This window comes from Primulina tabacum, chromosome 17 (genome assembly GCF_025594145.1).
Source record: "Primulina tabacum isolate GXHZ01 chromosome 17, ASM2559414v2, whole genome shotgun sequence".
Taxonomy (NCBI): Eukaryota; Viridiplantae; Streptophyta; class Magnoliopsida; order Lamiales; family Gesneriaceae; genus Primulina; species Primulina tabacum.
Genome location: NC_134566.1, coordinates 2,507,937 through 2,529,831, shown reverse-complemented (window position 1 = coordinate 2,529,831; position 21,895 = coordinate 2,507,937). Strand labels below are relative to the sequence as shown.

At 35.2% G+C, this 21,895-nt stretch overlaps 1 protein-coding gene across 1 annotated transcript; it reads left to right on the top strand.

Annotated features, from left to right (window-relative positions):
- The first annotated feature begins 960 nt into the window (after nucleotides 1-960).
- On the top strand, nucleotides 961-6,870 carry LOC142531847 (uncharacterized). Its single transcript, XM_075638113.1, has 5 exons — nucleotides 961-1,236; nucleotides 4,979-5,123; nucleotides 5,279-5,360; nucleotides 6,066-6,182; nucleotides 6,792-6,870. Exons 2-5 carry the CDS (start codon nucleotides 4,981-4,983, stop codon nucleotides 6,840-6,842), a joined length of 393 nt encoding a protein of 130 aa, XP_075494228.1. The 5' UTR covers nucleotides 961-1,236; nucleotides 4,979-4,980; the 3' UTR covers nucleotides 6,843-6,870.
- The last annotated feature ends 15,025 nt before the right edge of the window (nucleotides 6,871-21,895 follow it).

The window sequence follows — 21,895 nt, the reverse complement described above, 5'->3', positions numbered from 1 at the left end:
CGAGGAGGATATTCTCCGATAAATACAAGACTCGTGAGTATGACAACCAAAATAATTAAAAATATCCTTGAGAAAGCCATCTTCTTTTTTCTTCGAAAAATTTGACGATGAATAATTTTTAGAGAAGAAGAGAAAGTTGGAGTGATGGAATGTGTTTGTGAGATCATATTTATAGGGCAAAAACTAGCCGTTTTTTACCATTTATGACCGTTGGGGTACAAAAAAAATAAAGGTATGTATTTGTATAATTTTATGGTAATAGTATGATATATATAATATTAGACATGTTTAAATAATTATGTATATCATATCATAATATTATAATGAATGTCATAATTTATTTTGTTTAAAAACCTTATAGGCTTTTATACTTGTCGTATCCCTTACCGGGAGTGTGGGATGTCGTCTTAACATCCTCCCAGGATTTATAACAAGTTTATGAAAAATTTATTTTTATTATTTCTAATAATAACATTATATTGTATATTAAATAAATACACAATAAATAAACAACAGTAAAATAAATATAATTATTTTTGTTACCTTTTTCTTCTGTTTGGAGCTTGGAAAAGTATGTAGGACTTTTAGAGCTTCGTGCTGATAACGTGTTGTGAAAAAGTAAAAATTTATGGTAAAAAGTAAAAATCTCAAACTCTCAAAATTTACCAAACTACACACTTTATAATATTTTTCTCTCTGTTCAATTGTGATTTTCTTCACAAATGAGAGATCTATTTATAGGAAATCTTTACAAATAATCCAAAAATAAAATACATCATTACCTACATCATCACACACTAATTTTCAATATTTACAACTCTTATTTTCAACATTCAAATATTCAACATTCAAATATTCAATACACACATTTTAAATATTATTTTCCAATAGTTATGTCATACTTTAATATTAAAGCCTCTGTGCTATCATTTTTTTTAGCACCTATTGCAATTAAACGGCTTCTCTTCAATTAAGCATTTTCCCCCACCTTCAACAACGACCGTGCGTCAATTTCTCCTCTTTTAGCGTCGATTCTCCATTTCTGGCGTCGATTCTCCTACACCAGAGACAATAGAAAGTTTGTAGCTCAGGTCCCACAGGTTTAACAGATTTTGGAGTTATTTTGCTTTCCAGACAAGGCCGGTGAGTCATTTCTCATTTCCAACCGAGAGTTCATCTTCTCTAGCGGCAAGTTATTTCTCCCTTTACAGCCGAAGGTTGCGCTGTAAAAATCAAGTACGTCCTTTTTTAAAAAACAATTTTGGGATAATGCATCTATAGATAATTTTGGCATTAGGTTTATCTTTTAGATAATGCATATATAGATGTTGATTTCGTCAAACTTTTTTTTTTGGGGGTTAATTATATGAATTTAGCGATGGACTAACCAATTCTTTCGCTTTGAAGATTGTTATATCAATTGTATTTTTTGTACTACGAAATGTTGTTTTGTAGTACTACGCTTGCTTATGAATCGTGGTTTTTGGGCACTGGATAAGTGCATATGAATATTTGTTTCCAATTAATTGTAGAAATGATCTGGGTTTATTTTGGTACTGGGAAATTTATTTTTTAGTATTTCATTTTCTTGTGACTTCTGGCCGTTGTTTTTTAAAACAGAAATGGTATGTAAACGATAGGAGTTGAAGTCAAGGTTAGTACTCGTAGGCCCTACGAGCCACTATAGATTCTCGTAGTACGATGGAAGAAATTTCTTCTACAATTGGCGAAAGGCAACTACAGTGGATCAAAAATTCCACTTTTTTGGAATGGTTTAGATGTCAAACCTTAGCTTCAGTTATTTGAAGGTTTAGGTAGTACTCAAAAGGTTTGATGTCCAGTCTGTGTCTTTCAAATTTGGAGACAATGTATCAGTTCCTTCACGTCTTCAAAGTTTTCCATTGTGATGGGGTTAAAATATTTTAGGCAATCAGTGAATATCGATTTGGAAATGAGATCTGATTTTGTCAATCATTATTTTGGAGGTAACATAAGCATGGTGAACAAGGTGAGAATTCGTGAAAAACTTTTTGAGCTGGCTCATAAGAAAAAAAAAGAGATATATGTAGGACTTTGCGATGATGTTTATCTTATTTTTACTCAATTGTGTGGTTTTTCATGTTGGAAATTATTTTATTCCGCGATTTATTAGCTCATATATTGATGATTTGGATAACTTTTTTGATTATTTGTGCGTCGATTATGCATACCATTTTCTTTACGAGCTAATGACTGCCAATATCGAGGATGTGCGAGGTGAAGTAGAACTAAAGAAGTACGTAGATGATTATTTATTAGGATTGATATTTATTACGTATTGCTTTTAATCTATTGATCCGATGACATTTACAAGTTGTTCTTTACTTATTTCAATTATATGACAATTTCGGCATGTTTGTATGAGAGGGTACCTTTATTTGCCATTCCGACAAGTTTCTAAAAAATTTCTCGTGTTTTTCGTTGGGCTAAGTTCAAAAATCCCCACTAATACGAGAAGAGTTTTCAGATTCTTAAAAGGAAACTCTCATCTACACCAGTGCTAGTACTTCTCGATGATGGCAAGAACTTTACAATATATAGTGATGCATCAAAGGGAGGATTGGGATATGTGTTCATGCAGAAAGGTCAGGTAATTGCCTACGCATCAAGGCAATTAAAACCTTGTGAGCAAAATTACCCAACTCATTATCTTGAGTTCGTAGCAATTGTATTTGCACTAAAAATATGGAGACACTATCTATATGGTACAAAATGCGAGATATTCATCGATCACCAAAGCCTCAAATACTTATTCACTTAAAAAGAATTAAACATGAGGCAGAGGTAGTTGATTGAATTCTTGAAGGATTATGATTTAACAATCAACTACCATTCGAGTAAAGCAAACAAGGCAGCAGATGCTTTAAGCCAAAGAGACATAGGAAGATTAAGTTTATCAGCTCTTTCAACACAATCATGCCTTTGAGAATCAATCAAGTTGAAACAAAACCAAGATCCCTCCATCACAAAGATTAAGGAACAAATTCAAGAAGGAAAAACCCAAGAATTTCAGACTGATGAGACGTGTGTTCTATGGATGAAATAACGTTTGTGTGTACCCGACATCGATGGAATTCGAGAAGAAGTGATGTCCAAGACACATAAGTCAAAATTTTCAATCCACACCGAAAGCACCAAGATGTACTGAGATTTGAAAAGGAATTACTGGTGGAATGGGATGAAGAAATATGGTAGCTGTCTTTGTTTTCATGTGTCTAACCTATCAACAGGTCAAAGCAGAAGATCAATGACTTGGAGGACTTCTGCAACCGTTATAAATACCAAGGTGGAAATGAGAACACATCTCCATGGACTTCGTGGAAGAATTACCAAAATCAAGACTAGGTCACGATGAGATTTGGTCAATCATTGACAAATTAACCAAATCTGCACATTTTTTACCGGTTCGAATGAACTACAACCTAGATAAATTAGTCACCTTGTACATGAACAACATAGTAAGAGTACACGGGGTTCCGGTAAGTATATTATCCGACAGAGACCCAAGATTTGTATCCCCATTTTGGAAGAGTTTTCAAGAAGCCATAAGAACCAAAGTCACTCACAGCACGACATATCTCCCTCAAACAGATGGTCAAACTGAAAGGACAATTCAAACTCTAGATGACATGTTGAGGGCGTGTGCTCTAGATTTTAAAGGAAACTGGAGTGATCATCTACCCCTAATAGAATTCGTATACAATAACAACTACCACAATAGCATAGAAATGGCCTCTTATGAAACGCTCTATGGACGGAAATGTAGATCACCACTGTATTGGGATGAAGTCGGAGAAAAGGCTATCACAGGACCTGAGCTTGTTCAAGTGACAATTGATAAAGTAGCTATTATAAGGGAAACTCAAGGTAGCTCAAGATCGACAAAAGAGCTGGGATGATTTAAAGTGAAGACCGTTGGAGTTTGAAATCGGCGAGAAAGCTTACGTTCAAGTTTCACCTATGAAAGAAGTTGTCCCCTTCAGCAAATCGGGAAAATTAAACCCGAGGTACGTCGGACCCTTAGAAATTCTTGAAAGAGTCGAAACTCTAGCTTATCAACTAGCCTTGCTGCGGGACATGTCAAGAATCCACGTCTTCCACGTTTTGCAGCTAAGAAGATACATTCTCGACTCGGGTCATATTCTCGAGATAGCACCACTGCTACTCAACGACAATCTGAATGAGTTGAAATATGAAGATGTCCCTCTCCGTATAGTGGACACCAAAGAACAAGTGCTACGACACTTGATCATTCCGTATGCAAAAGTACAATGGTCAAACCATGCTGAGCAGGAAAATTAACATGAGAGCTTCAAAGATTAAGCAAACTCAAGTTTTGAGGATGAAACTTCCAATAAGGAGGATGTGAGGATCTAGATTTTCGAAGCAAATAACCTCAAAAAGCTCGAAAGGTAGCTCAAAAATAAACCGAGGCAATGAAAAACCATAACTTACGATCACTTGAAAAACATTCATGGAAGTATTATTTTATGTTGTACGAAACAAGCTTGACAGCCATTATAGTTTTTCAAAATCTGCTGTTGAACCGGTTTGAATTTGAAAAAGCGTAAAACATAAAATATGTAGATCAGACCAAGACCAAACAACTTTAAAAATTCCAGCCATGCCTGGTTGTCAGAGCTACTTTAAAATACAGTTTTCTTCAAATGTTCTTCTTAGAACAACCCGCTCTGATACCAATCGAAGGATCGTTTGCTGGGCATCTTTGGGATGCTTCAAACAAAATATTCTTCAATGAGCTGCAATAACTCGTGTTCAAAGAATATTAACACCGATGAATTAAATCGAGTTTGGTTAAAAACCAAGCGGAAGAAACTCGAAGTAATCATTCGTGAGTAGCTTATGCATTTATTTAGTCACGGGAAAGCAGAGCACATGTTCTATTATTTGCCTGAAAAACCCAAATTGTTGCTTTCAGGAATGTACATGCCAAAGTTTAATATGTGGCGGCTTTATGAAGGCTGGAATGAGATTGTGAGAATTCAGAAGTTCCGCCGAATGGTTTCTTACGCTGGGTTTTTCGGCTTCACTGCTCTCATCAGCTATGCCTACACTAACAATACGTGAGTTTATCGCATATGTTGGATCCTTTGTTTGTCTGCTTTTATTTGAATATCTATTTTATGGTTGGGTTTTGGTTTCTATTCCGGAAATTCTGGTTAAAGTTTGATGGGATATCATTGTTTTATCTTTTTCTTTGTTTTTTTGGTATAATCAGGACTAGAGCTGGATTCTCAAGAGCAGACCAATTCTATGCATCTTATCCGGCTGGGACTGAGCTTCTCGTAGACACTACTAAGGTCAGTTAGTTAAATTATTCGGATGTGTTATGGATTATAAACCATAAATTTTTCATGTTTTTTTTACCCATTTTTAGTGGCATGTAGTCGGTGATACGTTTCTTGGGATTGGAGATTTCATCGTTCTCTGGAGATAAAATTAGAATTTGAGACCGATGAGTGTTAAATTGTTGGAATGTTTGTATGTATCGAAAACCGGGGAGGCGGAGATGAAAATGAAGGATTCGATTGAATAAATGATCATGGGCATCTATCTTTTGTACATAAGTAAGACCAGTGCATGGTTATGCAGAAACTTGGTCAGGCAACATGCATGGTGACAAATAAAAATAAGAAAAATAGATAATTGGTAAGACTCATAAGAAATTTTGTTGTACGTAAATCTAAGCTCTTTGAGTTTCTTTTGATTTGTTTAACTGAGTTTTATTTAGTTTGTGATGTGGTGTTGATATTTTGGCAGAAGATATTGAATTAATGTATGAATTAGATTGAACCTGCTTGATCAATTTTGATTGTCTTCAACCTGATGCCAGTACTTTTCTCCTAAAGCATAATTGTGCGCTCTTTCCTTATTTTCATCTAGAATTTCCCGTGCTCTTTGCTTCACTAAAATTTTAAATGGGCTTTTGCTCTATATTATAGTCCTGCAATTCCAAATTTCTTTTTTCAAGCTGATGTTCTCTTGAAATTTTGATTCGCTGACAGCTATACAAAGTTGCGCTCGGAAATTGCTTTGAAATAGAGGAGTGGGGACCGATTGAATGGTGCATTTTGGCTAAGCATTTTGAACGCCAAGGAAAATCTCCATATGCGTATCATGCTGTAAGCTGGTTACATGCTACAGTCAGTCTGTTTCATATTGTTTTCATAGCCTTTGCTCTTAATTATTTTGTGACAAGTCTAGCAGATTTCAATTAATGAAGTATGAAAAGTGATGAGTAGTTTGCATTTGTTCTATTTTCGTATGCCATTTCTTCCGAAGGATCTGTATAGTGTCGATTTCAACCTGGCATTAGCATTAGTTGAGAGGGAATATGATTAAAAAAAACCATGAATATTATGAATCTAGGCATGCTTGTATGCTGTACAACAATGTATTCGGATTACCAAACAATCATAGCGTATGCAAAGTTAAAATTGTGATTGTTGTATGTCATGTGAAGAAATGCAGCAATATAGAATATCTATTGAGATTTGGATAAAACCAAGTGTTGTTGGGGGAGATTTTGTTTTTTTCTCCTAATTTAACGAGTTTTTTCCTAAGCAATGTGTTTGGTGTCTGTTACATTCCACATCTTACGATCAATTGATTGAATTACAATTGAATTATGAGGTCAGGGTGTTGGAGATTTACTTGAATTACTGCATTTCTTTAACCTCTTTAAGTTGTTCGATATGTTGTCAACACTGTCGTTTTTTGTGGTTTTGTAGCAATACATGGCGCACCTTGCATCGCAAGGGCAGCTCGATGGAAGTGGCTAGGTGAGTGGCGCTAATTATTTATAGATACGAGCTCGAAATCTCACGCTTGAAGAATTACTACTCTATTAACGACTTTTTCGGATGAAAGAAAGTACTAAAAATAGTCGCCTTTATAGGATTGGAACGCAATACCATTGTGTAACAATTTCTCTTATCTAGTGTGGAATACAATACAACATTGTAATTTGCATTGAGCCTCAAGGCTTCTAGTTAATTCTAATGTACCCAACATTGGTAATAATTGTTAGAATTTTAGTTATAGTTTTGCTACATGAAATTTCGAAAAAATATATATGTTAGATTGTAATATAATAAATAATAGAATGTAAAATTTACCATTAAATTACAACCAAAACCATAATTCACTAAAAAAAACGGTTGGATTAGCGACGGTTATAGGATAAACCGTCGTTAATATAGCGACGTTTTTTGCTAAACCGTCGCTTTAGTAGCGACTATCTAACCGTTTTTTTTGTGGTACATATGCTTTGAAGTGTGGTACAAAATAGCTGAATTGTGGTTAGATGCTAGGTATGAACACATGTATGAGTTATTTATCTTCGTTCTTGTATGGTATACTTGTATGGTATAAGTAGTACGAGTGAAATATACATTGTGGTACATATGCTTTGATTTGTGATATAAAATTGTTGAATTAAAGTATTAAAAATACTCATTGCACGGTACAATGAACACATGTATGATTTAATAAAAGTAAAAATTTGTGTGAGACGGTCTCACGGGTCGTATTTTGTGAGACATATATCTTATTTGGGTCATCCATGAAAAAACTATTACTTTTTCTGCTAAGACTATTATTTTTTATTGCGAATATCGGTAGGGTTGACTCGTCTCACATATAAAGATTCGTGAGATCGTCTCACAATAGACCTACTCTTTAATAAATACGAATGAACCAGTGTAGTTTTGTTGGGAATCATGACATATGAATCTCACATCATTCATCTTGTCATTCAAATCAAAAAAATTATTTATCGTTCATTCAACATTTAAACCGGTGCTACCTTTAATTTTGGTACCCATAATTATAGATATTTGGTAATTGAAAGTCATTCAACCTCATTGTGTACAACTACTCGTTGCGCAATTGTTCTTCATCATCGACCATTATCTTTAACTTTTAATTTTTCTTATGTTTTGCGTTTATCAAATGCAGTAAGTTTCTTACTAGTCGATTTTTTGTTCCTCCAAATCTAAGTCAAAATATTTTATAGAATTCGCCATGAAGCAACAGAGACATCAATGTGTCAATGCGGGAATAGAAACATGGTCTTGTTGAAGAACAGTCAAAACTCAACAAGACCTAGAGAATATTATTACATATGTCAATTAAGAAAGAAACACGGCAATTTCTTTTACTGGTGTGATGGATACCACAACACATTGTTAGAAAAAACCTATACTACTCACACTCAACGAACAACGAATGCTATTGGTAGTGAGCGAATGGCGGTTTCTCGTACCCAAAGCTCTACCCAAAAAATCACATGGACAAAATCAAGAAGACAAGAGCAAAGACCCAAATACATTCCAAATTGCGCTGATTTTTTTGTTGTTTTGGATGCACAAGTTTTTTCATTTTATTAGTCCTATTGATTACTCTGTTTCTTGTGATTAGCCTTCATTAGATCAACATGGCTTTTTTTTTTTTAAGTGTTCTCATGATCTTGGGATTGTAATATATTTTAGGTAGTTTTTAGCTTAATTAGTACTACATTTTTGTTTACCAAGTACTGAAGTACTCATATCATTATAAACATAATGCTACCGTTGCTGTGTCAGAAGAAGGAGAGCTATACTGATTGGTATACTCTAAAGATGTTCTCGGCGCTATATTGATAATCCTACAAAGATCAAATTTCAGCGATTGTTTTTTACTTATCTCATCTTTTGTGGAATCGAATCCCCTTTGACTGATAGTTTATTTTCGTGAAGTAAATAAGGGAAAATAACAACAAAAAAACAGTCGAGATTTAACCAACAACTTAAGTAATATTTTCTACCTTGAATAGTACTACATTTTCGTTAACCTTGTACTCTTTTCATTGTGAAAATAATGCTACCTCAAGAACAATACTTGTACTACATGGGGCTGAACCAAAAATAATAAGATAGTAAAATATAACACATTCAAGATACAATTTCATAAAATCGATTACAAATGAAAATCGATTACAAGACTAAGATCATTCTTCAAAAGACAATAGATTCATGACCACGCTTCTAAAATGGGGCTCCTGCCAACATACTTCATCCTGTGACTCCTGCCAAGCGTGTTCGCACGGAAGCTTGTACTTTTTCCAGAATTTACCTGAGCACTTCCTGATCTGCAAATCAACCACACCATATTTATCTTCGTCAACAACCTCAAATGTCCATCTAGTTGACATGTTAACTATTAAGCTCTTGGATTTGTTGAACTGTGACAACTAGTAGGTTGTGAACCACGCCATATTTATCTTCGTCAACAACCTCAAATGTCCATCAGGTTTCATCCAATTGTTCAAAGACTCGGTGACATTATTTTTCATCACACCCTAACGCTCTCCACGAAATAAATCACTTGCCCAATTGGTGGGTTGTGAACTCTTGATAAATCCTTCTTCAAGGGGCATGTACTTAATAATATACTATTAATATTTGTCAAACCGTCTCACCATCAATGCATAAGTCGCCTTCTTAAAAACAGATGTTCAGTGCCTCTTATTATGCATCGGATATCTCCACATCACCTAACAACAAAGGGCGAAAATGAGATTAAACAAAAACGGCTATAATTAGTAAGCAAAATTAAAACAGTACAACAACAAACATATCAAAGATAATGCATACATGTCTAACAAAGTTATCAACTAAATATCTCAGGTGATATGCATGATGACTGTTGAGAACATCGATCTCTTCGACAGCCTTTATGATCCTAGGATGTCTATTAGAGAATTGAATGTACTGATCAAACAATGTCACATGTTGTGAGAGAAGCAGTTATCTCAACTTCAAACACATCCAATTGTCATCATTTTCTGCATCTACTACCGCGTATGTCACAGAAACATATCACCATTACAATATTTTGACAAGACCACCAATAGTACCATCCAAAAAAAGGTAAATGAAGGCAACCAGTTACAAACCCAACAACATATGCATTTAGGCATACGAGTAACCTCTTAAATTTGTTTTTCTCATGATTTATTTCATAGTACACAACGCTACCTAATTTTGTTTGTACAATCTCTCTACAATACCATCACAACTTATCGTACGAGCCACTTATCCGTACAAGTGCATTGCTAGCTCCTTACTCATCCAAGCTCTATGATATTGGAGTTCAATTCCATAATATCCAAGGATACCTTTTATCATTGTTAAAGGCCGATACAATGGTTCTTCTTTCAATTTATTTTTCACAAGATTAACCACACATGTGCCATCAGCTAGAGGATGCCCTCTAATCATTTGAATTTCAAATCTATTGACAATATTAGAAAAGAAAAATTGGTCTCAAGATTGCCTAACACTGATTTACCAAAGGCAAAGTTTGTTAAGCCTTTCAGTTAGGCAAACAGGTCAAATCAGCCTTCAAGAACAAAAGAAGTACCTCAACGGCTCGATGTCTTGAACTTATATGCATGGATCTATTTTGGTCCTATACATGTGATGATTATAGAGGGGAAGAAATACATCCTAGTGATTGTTGATGATTTTCAAGGTTTGCTTGGGTGATATTTCTGAGTTCTAAGATCGTACCACGGCCCAGCTAATTAAGATTTTAAGAAGACTACATATTAAGAGAAATGTTGAATAAGATCAAAAGTGACATAGGCATTGAGTTCACCAGTAGACCCTTTTCAACCTGTCTAGAAGATAATGGCATCAAGCATGAGATTCAGTAGCAAGATCACCTCAACAAAATGGTGTTGCTATGAGAAGAAAAAAACACTCAAAGAAGCTGCTCGAACCATGCTACCAGAATCTGATATATCTCAATGGTTATGGGCAGAAGCAGTGTACACCGCATGCTATAATCAGAACAGATAAATTATTAATAAAAATCATGGAAAGACTCCATATGATATTTGGACAAGAAAACAGCTAGAAATATCATGTTTCCGCAGATTTGGTTGTTAATGTTTCATTCATTACAATTATAAAAATCATCTAACTACTTTTGATGCTAAATATAATGTCAGTATTCTTAGGATATTATTCAGTTAGTAAAGCTTATACAGTTTACAATTATATAACTCTAATCATTGAAGAATCTTTGCATGTGATTTTTATGAATCTTCTATCTATCATGTTAATAGTAGTAGATATATACATTATTCAAACAATAAATTAGATTCTAGTAATCTTGATTTTAGCAGTAATCATGAGATATATCTAAGAAGAATGGTTGGAATCACCCCTGAAGAAAGTCCGGTAGGAAATGAAGAAACTAATCAAAATCGGACAATTGAAGAAGTCAAATGGTGATTGATCACTGGCCCGAAATACATCAATAGGTAGATGAATATGAAACCAATGAAGATTATACAGTTCAAGATCCATATCCAAATCTTTTTGGACAAGTGTATGGTGGAATAAGAATCTTCTACTTGAGCTGGTATTCGGTAATCCAACCACTTTGCTTAAAATTAGAAAACAAATGATATATGAATTTCTGCATGTTGCATTTGTTTAACAACTTGAACCTAAGAAAATTGATGAAGCCTTGGGTGATCCAAACTAGATAGATGCTTACAAAGAATAACTTAATCAGTTTGAGAAAAGCAAGGTTTGCATCTTTTTCCCCAACCAACCAATCTACATGTTATTGGAACCATATGAGTATTTAGGAATAAAATGGATGAGAGTTGATATGTAGTAATAAATAAAGAAAGATTAGTTGCACAAGGATATAGATAGGAAGAAGGAATAGACTTTGATGAATCATTCGCTCTTGTAGCTAGACTTGAAGCCATTCGAATATTTCTTTTATATGCTTCCTTTAATGACTTAAAGGTTAATCAAATGGATGCTAAGACATCATTTCTTAATTGTTTGTTAAATGAAGAAGTTTCTGTTGAACAACCTATTAGATTTGTTAGTCACATTCATCCAAGTTATGTGTATAAACTACATAAGACATTATGTGGTTTAAAACAAGCTTCTCGTGCGTGGTATGAAAAATTATCTAAATTCTTGCTTGATCATGACTTTGTGATTGGAATGGTTGATAAAACCATATTCAAATCTGCTAAGGGTGACAATGCTTTACTTGTTCAATTATATGTGAATGACATAATTTTTGGTTCAACTAATCCTAAACAATCTCGTTATATTGCAGCTAAACACATAAATAAATATCTCAAAAGAATTCTATTTGTGAGTCTTTGGTATCAAGAGTCAATTTTTAACTTCATTGACTATTCAGATGCAGATTATGCAGGTTACAAGATCGACCAGAAAAAAATTTATTAATGGATCATGTCAATTCTTGGGAGATAGACCGATTTCTTGGTTCAAGAAGAAACAAACCTCAATTGCCGCATCAACTGCTGAAGAAGAATATCTTGCCGCGGGAGTTGTTATGCACAACTTTTCTGAATTCATCAACAATTAAGAGATTATGAAATTCAAGCCGTTGAGTCCCCATTTTCCAGTGATAATATTATTGCCATATAAATCACCTACATCATGTTCTTCATTATCAAAGCAAGCATATTCATATAAGACATCATTTTAGTAGAGATCGTGTGATGAAGAAGGAAATTCGACTTGAGTACATCCCAACTGAACAATAAGACGCTGACATCTTCACTAAGCCATTACCAAACACTAAGTTTTCTACTTTCGTAATATTCTTATTCTATTGACTTAAATTAGTGCATATATTTAAGTGAAACAAATGTCAAGCTGATAAAATAATTAATCAAACTAGTATATGCAGTCAGAAGTTGTGAAAACTTGATTTTATCATATGCTCTGACCAGTTTTTTCTAAGGCATTTAATCATTTGAATGGTCTGAAATCTCATTATTTCTGACTTTTTTGTATTTTGAACTAATTTTATTGTTGTAATTATTGTTCAAAAATTATTATCAATTTATTCTCACGTGGGCATGTGAACCGCCTAAAGTCACTTTTTAACCTTTCAAATTTTCAAACATTAACAAATGACAAATAGACATGTGGATTATCATGTTTATCAAATCAGATCATATATATGATTCATATTCACAAATTTCATTACTTATATATATATGATTCATATTCACAAACTTCATTACTTTCAAACTACTTGCATATCCAATCTCCTGTTCTCTTGCATTCTTGTTTTCGTGCTTTCTAACTATTAAAAACAGATCAAGTCAAGCCGTTTAATCTAAATCAAGCTTCAATATTTCATACTCCGCAAAAAAAATTTCTATCAACTTTGCATATGTGCTGGCCATGAAGGACGAGGCCATGGTGAAAATGTTGAGAATGCTTGAAGCATCGAGGCTCAGAAATTTTCCCAAATGTAGCTTCGATATTTCTGAAACCTCTCTGGACGAGCTTTTTGAGATTGCTAGGATGCATCAGGATAAGTTTTTTGCACTGTGAGTGGTCTAAATATCAATATCACACATAAACAGTTCGCCAAAATGTTCGATCTGTCAACGGTCAGACTTACATCATTTGGTGCTCTACTAAATGAGAATGCTGACCACTGGAGGACAAAATTCACCATTTTCGACTTTTCTTTGGATAAGTCCACCGCTCAGAAGAAGGATCTCAAGCTAGGATAAAGATTTCTAGCATATATCGCGAGCAAATCATCGTTGGCCAAGGTCGGGGTTTCAACAAAAGTACTACAAGAAAACTTTTGGTCATGGCGGCCATCGCTTCAAAGCTTAATGTCAATAAGTCAGTTATACTCTTCAAGATCTTCATAGCCATGGTGAAGAAAGAGGCCTAGTATCCAAGGTTTTCCATCCCATTGTGTTTTCTCATGGAGCATATGAAAGTCAAGCTGGTGGACGCTAACAAACTCCACAAAGTCAAGCTATTGGATTGCAACTCTGTAAAAGATTTTTTCAAGAATAATATTGCGATCGGAGAGAACTCCTCGCTGTTAAAATTGAGAAAGGTGAGGAACAAGAAAAGAAGAAGAAGAAGAAAGAAAAGAATAATCCTACCGGTAAAGCAGTGATACTAGCCAAGGAGACTAATAGAAAATAGATTCTCTCTTCAGACTCCGAAGATGCTAGAGATAAGGTTCCTATCACACAAGTCTTCTCTGACAAGAAGAAGCGGACGGAGAAACCAAAAATAAAAAGAATCAAACTGATAAAGCATGTGTCTGAGCCGCTCCTTCCTGTCCCAATTCCTGTAAATCCCATATCCAGCCTTAAGGGCATTTCTATTGTGGAACAAGACCAAACTGATGTCTGCCCCTCATTGATCCAAAATCCAAAGGAAACGAAATCTTTGTGGTCGCACCAAAGTTGTCAAATATTCAAGCTACAATAAACCTTGCAATGGAGTTACTAAATCAAATCACTAAACAAAAAGTGGTGGAATTTAACTGTTGGTTGAATTTTCGAACAATTTTTCACTTTGAATTGGTCTGATAGAAAATAGGGTGAAGGAAGTTGCTTCCCTGGAATAAAAAATGATAGCATGGGAAGAAACAGATTTCATCTCAGAGGCTCTCTAACAGCGAGACTTAATCAGGATAGAGTTGAAAGAAAGTATCATGCAATACTTGCTTCAACAGAAGAGAGAATTTTATTGTCCACTGCCCAACAACCAAAGATGATGCAGCAGTAATCAACCAGCTGTAAATGGATGTTCTCTCCCTACCAATGAGATTTAAAGTCATGCGACAAGATCTAGAGCTTCCAGCCGCTGAAGGCGTAACAGTTGAAGCCGTCTTTGACTTGGAAGAAAGTTAGAATGAGAACCAGCTCAAAATTTTTAAGATAAAGCTCCTCAAGATCAAAATGTAGCTAAACTTTTGATGACCAATAAAGCGTTTGAGATACCCACCCCCGTGGAAGGACTCCATCAAATTCCAACAAACATTGAATATGTCATTCAGGCCATTGGTCAACAGACCAATCTGAGCCATTCAATGAAGATGCCCTCCTCACCTCCGTGGAAATCACAAGTTAAAGATCTCCTAGAGAATTCTCTAATCTATGTGGATCAAGTTATGAAGTCTCTCTCAGTTGACTTCGATCAAAGCAAGATGTATCCCTCTTCTTCTATGTTAGAATAGTTAATTACTTTTTAAAAAGAGGCTGAAATGATACACGTTGAAGATCAATGGCCAGAGCAAGTTCCAATTTCCACAGCCAGTGCAATCATCTCTAGTCCAGCCGGTGGTGACATGGAACAGCAACTCGGTCCATCCTATTCTCCTCCAGATTTTCTTTAAGAACGATCAAAATTTCTGACCAAGACTCCATTTGGTCATCTGATGTCTCAACAAGTCTCGCTCCCTCCAACCATAAATGATATTGAATTCAAGAACTGTGCTCATTGAGTGATGTTCAATAGCTCTAAGGCTCAAGTAATCAAGAATTTGTCTTCCATTGGGTCCTAGTTCCACTTGAACAAGAGTGATCAGACTCAAATCAAAAGTCAAGTTGTTGCCATGAACACATAAATTTCAGCTAAGATCTCTCTTAGTCAATATCCTCTGGGCACTAAAATGAAATCTCAAGTTGCTCAAGTCACACAGCATATGGACGAACAATTCAACACTATGGTTATATGATTCCTTCTAAACATGAAAAATAAACTCGAATATTTTTACGAAAATGAGCGCTCAATCCAAGAACGCAACGAATATTTAGTTGTCCTGATCTTTGAAACAAGTGATGTTGTGATATTCACCCCTAAGCTATGACGTTTGGTAACAAACAACATGAAGATAATAATTGATTCCAAGATAATTTTCAAATAATTCATCTTTGAAAATCACCGTAAAGAACAATAGAAAAACATCACAAAGCAAGAAATTTTGATAAATTTGATTTGAGAAACCCAAAAGATATAGCAAATCCAAACTTTGAATTTATATAAAAAAATCTAAAACTATCAATAATAATCTGAATAACAATGTTTACATTTTTTTTATATGTACGAAAGGCAAAAAGTCATGTAAATCTTGAAAACTAGGGCTTCCTTCTTAATCTGCTTCGCAACGCCTTATAGCGCGCTAAAAACGTGCGGTCACGTGAGGGTTACTGACTTTGCGTGCATGTTGATTCAGAGGTGGGCATCCGGCTGTATGGTTTGGGTGCGTGGCTACACTAATGGGCCCACTGTTGCGCGGTGGCACGCTCGTTGCTGCCTCGGAAGTTCATTTGTGCATTGCGCACACGACAGGACGTTGGGAACGTGCGGTTTGCGGGGACTGATGTCTACTTGGTCTCTTAGCACTTGAATATTGTTTAATTGGTCTCCAAATTTACTGCCATGCACTCTAAACCCCTAAGTCTTGACGAAATACTTATAGACACCTCTTGGTAACTCACCATGAGTTCATGAGGAGCTTCCTTAAGCTTTTTGTTTCGACCCCTCGTAATTGGTCCCTCGTTGATATTCTCAATCACTTGAAATGGTCCATCACTCGTAGGTAGAGCTTTGAACGCCTCTTCTCTGGAAACATTTCCTTCATCTTCATCGAGAGCAACCACAACCAATCTCTCAGTTCGAAAGTAACATTCTTCTTCCGCTTGTTGGTTTGCTTTGTGTATTGCAGATTCTTCTTCTAATGTTGGCCTTGACCTTCCCATGCAAACTTCGAACAAATTCCATTTTTTCTTGCCATCCTTGTTTACCTTTCACTCATAGATAAAGACAATAAATCCACATGCGTTAGACAATTAAATCCATAAACAATTTCAAAAGGAAAAAAAAAAGTATAAGAACGTACACTCCTATTATAAGAAAATTCAAAAAATTCAAACACTCCTCCAAACTTTTTGAGTTCTTCTTTATGATGGTATGCTACAAGGTCCCTAGCGTTCTATTAACAACTTATGTTTGACCATTTGTTTGAGGATGACCAGCAGTACAAAATAATAAATTTATTACCAAGTTTGCACCACAAAGTCTTCCAAAAGTAGCTCAAGAAATGTGTGTCCCTATCATAAACAATACTTCTTTGCATTCCATGCAACATAAAAATTTCTTGAACGAACAAATCAGCCACATTAGAAGCATCATCAGTTTTATAACATAGAATAAAATAAGCCATTTTCGAAAACCTATCAAAGACCACAAAAATGGAATCACTTCCCTTGTTAGTCCTTGGTAGTCCTAGAAAAAATCCATCCAGATATCTACCCATGGTTCATTAGGAACAGGAAGTTGAGTATAAAGCCCATGGGGTTGTTGTCTAGACTTTGCTTTCTTACAGGTCACACACTTTCTCGACAACATGTTTCATGGGAGGTCAATAAAACTGTTAATGCAATGTATTCAAAGTTTTAGCCACATCGAAATAGCCCATTAAACCTTCCTCATGTTCCTCCCTAACAAATAATTCTCGCATAGATGTTTTATGGGTGCACAACCTATTCTGTCTAAATAAATATCCATCATTCCAAAAGAATTTATCATGTGACCCACGCAAGCATAATTCAAAGATATCTTTAAAATTACCACCCAACGCATATAGCTCTTTAATATGTTCAAAACCAAAAATTTTGAACCCAAAGTAGATGAGTAAGTACCTTGTGACAGGGTATCAACTACCACATTTTCCTCACCTTTCTTGTACTTGATCATGTAAGGAAACGTCTCAAAAAATTCTACCCACTTCGCATGCCTCTTATTAAGCTTTTGCTGACCCTTAAGGTGCTTCAGAGATTCATGATCCGTATGTATTATGAATTCTTTAGGCCTAAGATAATTCCGCCATGTCCAAGAGACCACACCAATGCGTACAACTCCTTGTCGTCGATTGGATAGTTCAGTGCTGCTCCATTCAGCTTCTCACTAAAGTATGTCACAGGTCATCCTCCTTGCATCAAGACTCATCCAATACCTACACAAGGCATCACAATCAATTTCAAAAGTGTTAGCAAAATCAAGCAAAACAATTAAAGGAGCGTTAATTAATTTTTCTTTGATATCACTAAAAGACTTCTCTTGCTCCATGCCCCAATTGAATGGGATATTCTTCTTAATCACGGCAGTCGTCGGCACTGCCAACATACTAAAATCCTTTACAAACCTCCTATAGAAGCCTGTAAGACCATGAAAACTTTTCAATTGACCAATTGTAGTAAGAGTTGGCCAATCTCGAATAGCATTCACCTTTTCTTCATCCTCTTTTACACCTTGGTATCTCACAACAAAACCAAGGTAAACAAGTTCGTTTGTACAAAATACAAACTTCCTTAGATTAGCATACAAATGCTCAGCCCTAAGTGTAATTAGCACAAGTTTCAAATGCTCAACATGCTCATCCAATATCTTGCTATACATCAGGATATCATCAAAATAGACCACAACAAATTTTCATGTGTGACAAGAAATTCATTAATCTCATAAAAGTGGTAGGATCTATAGTTAAGCTAAAAGTCGTGAACAACCACTCATATAAACCATACTTAGTTTTAAAAGCAAGTTTCCACTCATTGCCTTCTCATCCTAATCTGATGATAGCCACTTTTAAGATTGATCTTGCAAAACATGTTTGACTCATGCAATTCATTTAACATATCATCTAGCCTATGTATAGGATGCATATACTTGATGGTAATGTTATTAATCGACCTATAGTCAACACACATATGCCATGAACCATCATTCTTAGGAACTAATAAAACAGGTACATCACAAGGAGACATCGATTTAAGCACAAATACTCTATTTCAAAGTTCACTTACCTGCCACTTAAGCTCCTTAGACTCTTTCGGATTGTTCGTATACACTGGTCGGTTTGGTAAGGCACTTCAAGGTAAAAAGTTAATTTGGTGTTCGATTCCTGATAATAGTGGTAGTCCTTGCAGTAGCTCCTTCGGAAACACGCAATCAAATTCCTTGAAAATTCAAGGGAACAACAATGCTCGGAAGTGATCTGTCTAAATAACTTGTGTTTAGGAGAACCTCCTTATAAATAATCAACACAAGTGGATCATGTGTTTGCAAGATTTTTTCATCTCACTTTTTTGGGTTGTAAAGTTATTTTTCTTGCGTCTTTTTTCCCCCTCTTATTTCCTATGATCACCTCACTCTTTTTTTCATTTTTTTTGTCATTTCTCATTTTTTTCTTTAAATTGTCCTTTTTTTCTATGGCCTCCTCACTCTTTGTCTCACTATTTTTCTATCATTTCTCTATTCTTTTTCTTTAATTAGTCCTCCAATACTTTATTTGGAGATAATGGAAGAAGCACTATACGTTTATTCTTTAGATAAAATATTACCTATTCTTGAAACCATCATGTACCATATTTTTGTTATTGTCAAGGCTTCTCCAATAGAATATATCAAGCATGCATTGATACCACATCGCACAACACCTCATCTACATACTTTCAATTGACAAGACATCAACACTTGCTTATTCACTTTCACTTCCGCACAATCGTTCAACAGTTGCAATCTATGGGGTTGAGAATTCTTCAATGTATGCAAACTCAACTTCTCCACCAACTCACAACTAGCCACATTGGTGCAATTTCCTCCATTTATAATTAGATTGCAAAACTTCTCATTCACAAAGAATCTAGAATGGAACAAGTTTTCAAGCTCATTAGTCTCATCCTCCTTAAATTATTTACTCATGATCTAGTTACAAGCGTCTCACCTAAAATCGCCTCATATCCTCCACTAAGATCCTCCAACTCGGGCATCTCATCATCATCGACCTCGAAATCCTCCTCACTTTCAAACTCAAACTCCCCATAATCATTCATAGTCATGACCCTTTTATTTGGACATTGGCTTACGATATAGCCAAGTTCTTGACACCTAAAGTATTTAATATCTTAGAACGATTATTAGGAGTTTCATACTTATCTTATACTCCTTTCTTAGACGTCTCTTGCTTGTTTTCAGTTTTGAGTTTGGCCACCATCTTGTTTTCTTCGCGTTTTGCAATGTTTAGATGCCACGAATTTGATGAACTTCCCACTTGATTGGTGTGGCCAATTCATCTCCTTTTGATTTGCTGTTTCACTTTGATCATCATTTGAACCATCTCATCTAAATCTAAATAGTGTCTAAACTCCACTTGGTCTTGAATCTTCCTGTCCAAACCATACAGAAAACGTTTCATTGTAGCCTCATCGTCCTTCTGTATATTGATCATAATCATGGCTATTTCCAACTCCTTATGGTATCCTCAACACTCTTAATACCCTGCCTCAAACTTTGTAGTCTCTTAAACATCTCATGGTAGTAATGGTTGGGAACAATATTTTCCTCATGACTCTCTTCATCTCATCTCATGTCTCGATAGGTCTCTCATTGTACATTCTCCTAGTGAACACAAGTTGATCCTACCAAATAAGAGCGTGGTTTAGGAATTCAATCAGCATTAACCTAACCTTTTTAAGTTCGGAGTAGTTGTGACAGTCGATCACAAACTCTACCCTCTTTTCTCATTTTAAATAGACTTTCAGATCAAATTTACCATGGAACGAAGGTATCTCTATATTAATACTATCCATATTACCATCTTCTATACCACATTCATTGTATCTCCCACATACACCTCATCTTCTACCTCTCCCATACCCTTGATCATGCCTACATCTTTCCCAATTCTCGTTTTGACTCTCATAATCACCTACCATGTCAAACTCATCCTCGTCTTTCCCTTTTCCCATAGTTCTAGTCCTATTTTTACTGCCACTCGCAGCACAACTTGCAACTAACTCAACCTCTCATGAACTGGCTCTAACTCCGACCTCATTAACTTGGTCATATGTTCAAGCAATTCCTCCATCTGAACTTTGGAAAACCCTTGATTTGAGCCTCCCCCACTTCTTTGTCAGACCTTCAATCAGACATTGTACCTACAATAACGTTAGTAGAAATAAAAAAAAATATTTCTCACGCAGATTCTCATTAGTCACTTCAAATAAAAATCACTCGTTCTTTTTTTTTTCTCACTACAAATACCTATTGCACATAACTTTGAAGACTCTTCACAATTACGTGAATAGGACTCAAAACTAGAAGAAAATTTTTCATTGCTAAGATGCAAACTCAATGGGAATTTTGATCTCTATTCTTTTTTTTATGGAAATTTTTTTGAAAAAAACAAACTGAGATCAATGAATCTCAAGAAACGATAACAAAAATCACAAAATAGAAATCAAACACAACATTTTTTTAAGAATCCTTGTTAATTTAAGAACAACAATAAGCCGGAGATAATCGAAACTATAACGATGACTCGAAGAACAGTTAATTTCTGATACCAAATTATATTATTCTTCGTGAAAACGAAAATCAAACTCGAATATATGAATGAAAACGAGCCCTCAACTCGAAATGCAATGAATCTTTAGTTTGTCCCAATGTTTGAAACAAGTGATGTTATGATATTCATCTCTATCTCTGAAGCTTAGAAACAAATAACATGAAGATAACAATTGATCTCAAGAGAACTTTTAAAGAACTCCTCTTTAAAAATCCGCGTGACGAACTATTGAAAAACGCCACAAAGCAAAAAAATTTGATAAGTTTGATTTAAGGAACACAAAAGGAGTAGAAAAACGAATCTTTGAATTGAGAGAAAAACTCTAAAACTATCAATAATAATCTGAATAACAATGTTTACAACTTTTTTTATATGTAAGAAAGGCAAAAATTCATGTAAATCTCGAAAACTAGGGTTTCCTTCTTGAATTGGTGTCATGGCACGCTGTAGAGCGCTGAAATCATTCGGGTGCGTAGAGGTTACAGATTTTCGTGCATGTTGGTTCAAGGGTGGGCTACGTTGGTGCGATTATTGCTGTCTTGGAAGTTATTTGTGCATTGTGCGCATGGCTGCATGCTAGGAATGCGTGCACGCGTGCTGGTGTCTACTT

Bases quoted from the DNA above. Each gene is read 5' to 3' on its own strand.
- LOC142531847 (XM_075638113.1), top strand. From the start codon at position 4,981: ATGTACATGCCAAAGTTTAATATGTGGCGGCTTTATGAAGGCTGGAAT. The intron at 5,361-6,065 runs GTCAGTTAGTTA...ATTCGCTGACAG, and splicing joins TTCTCGTAGACACTACTAAG to CTATACAAAGTTGCGCTCGG. The intron at 6,183-6,791 runs GTAAGCTGGTTA...GTGGTTTTGTAG, and splicing joins CTCCATATGCGTATCATGCT to CAATACATGGCGCACCTTGC.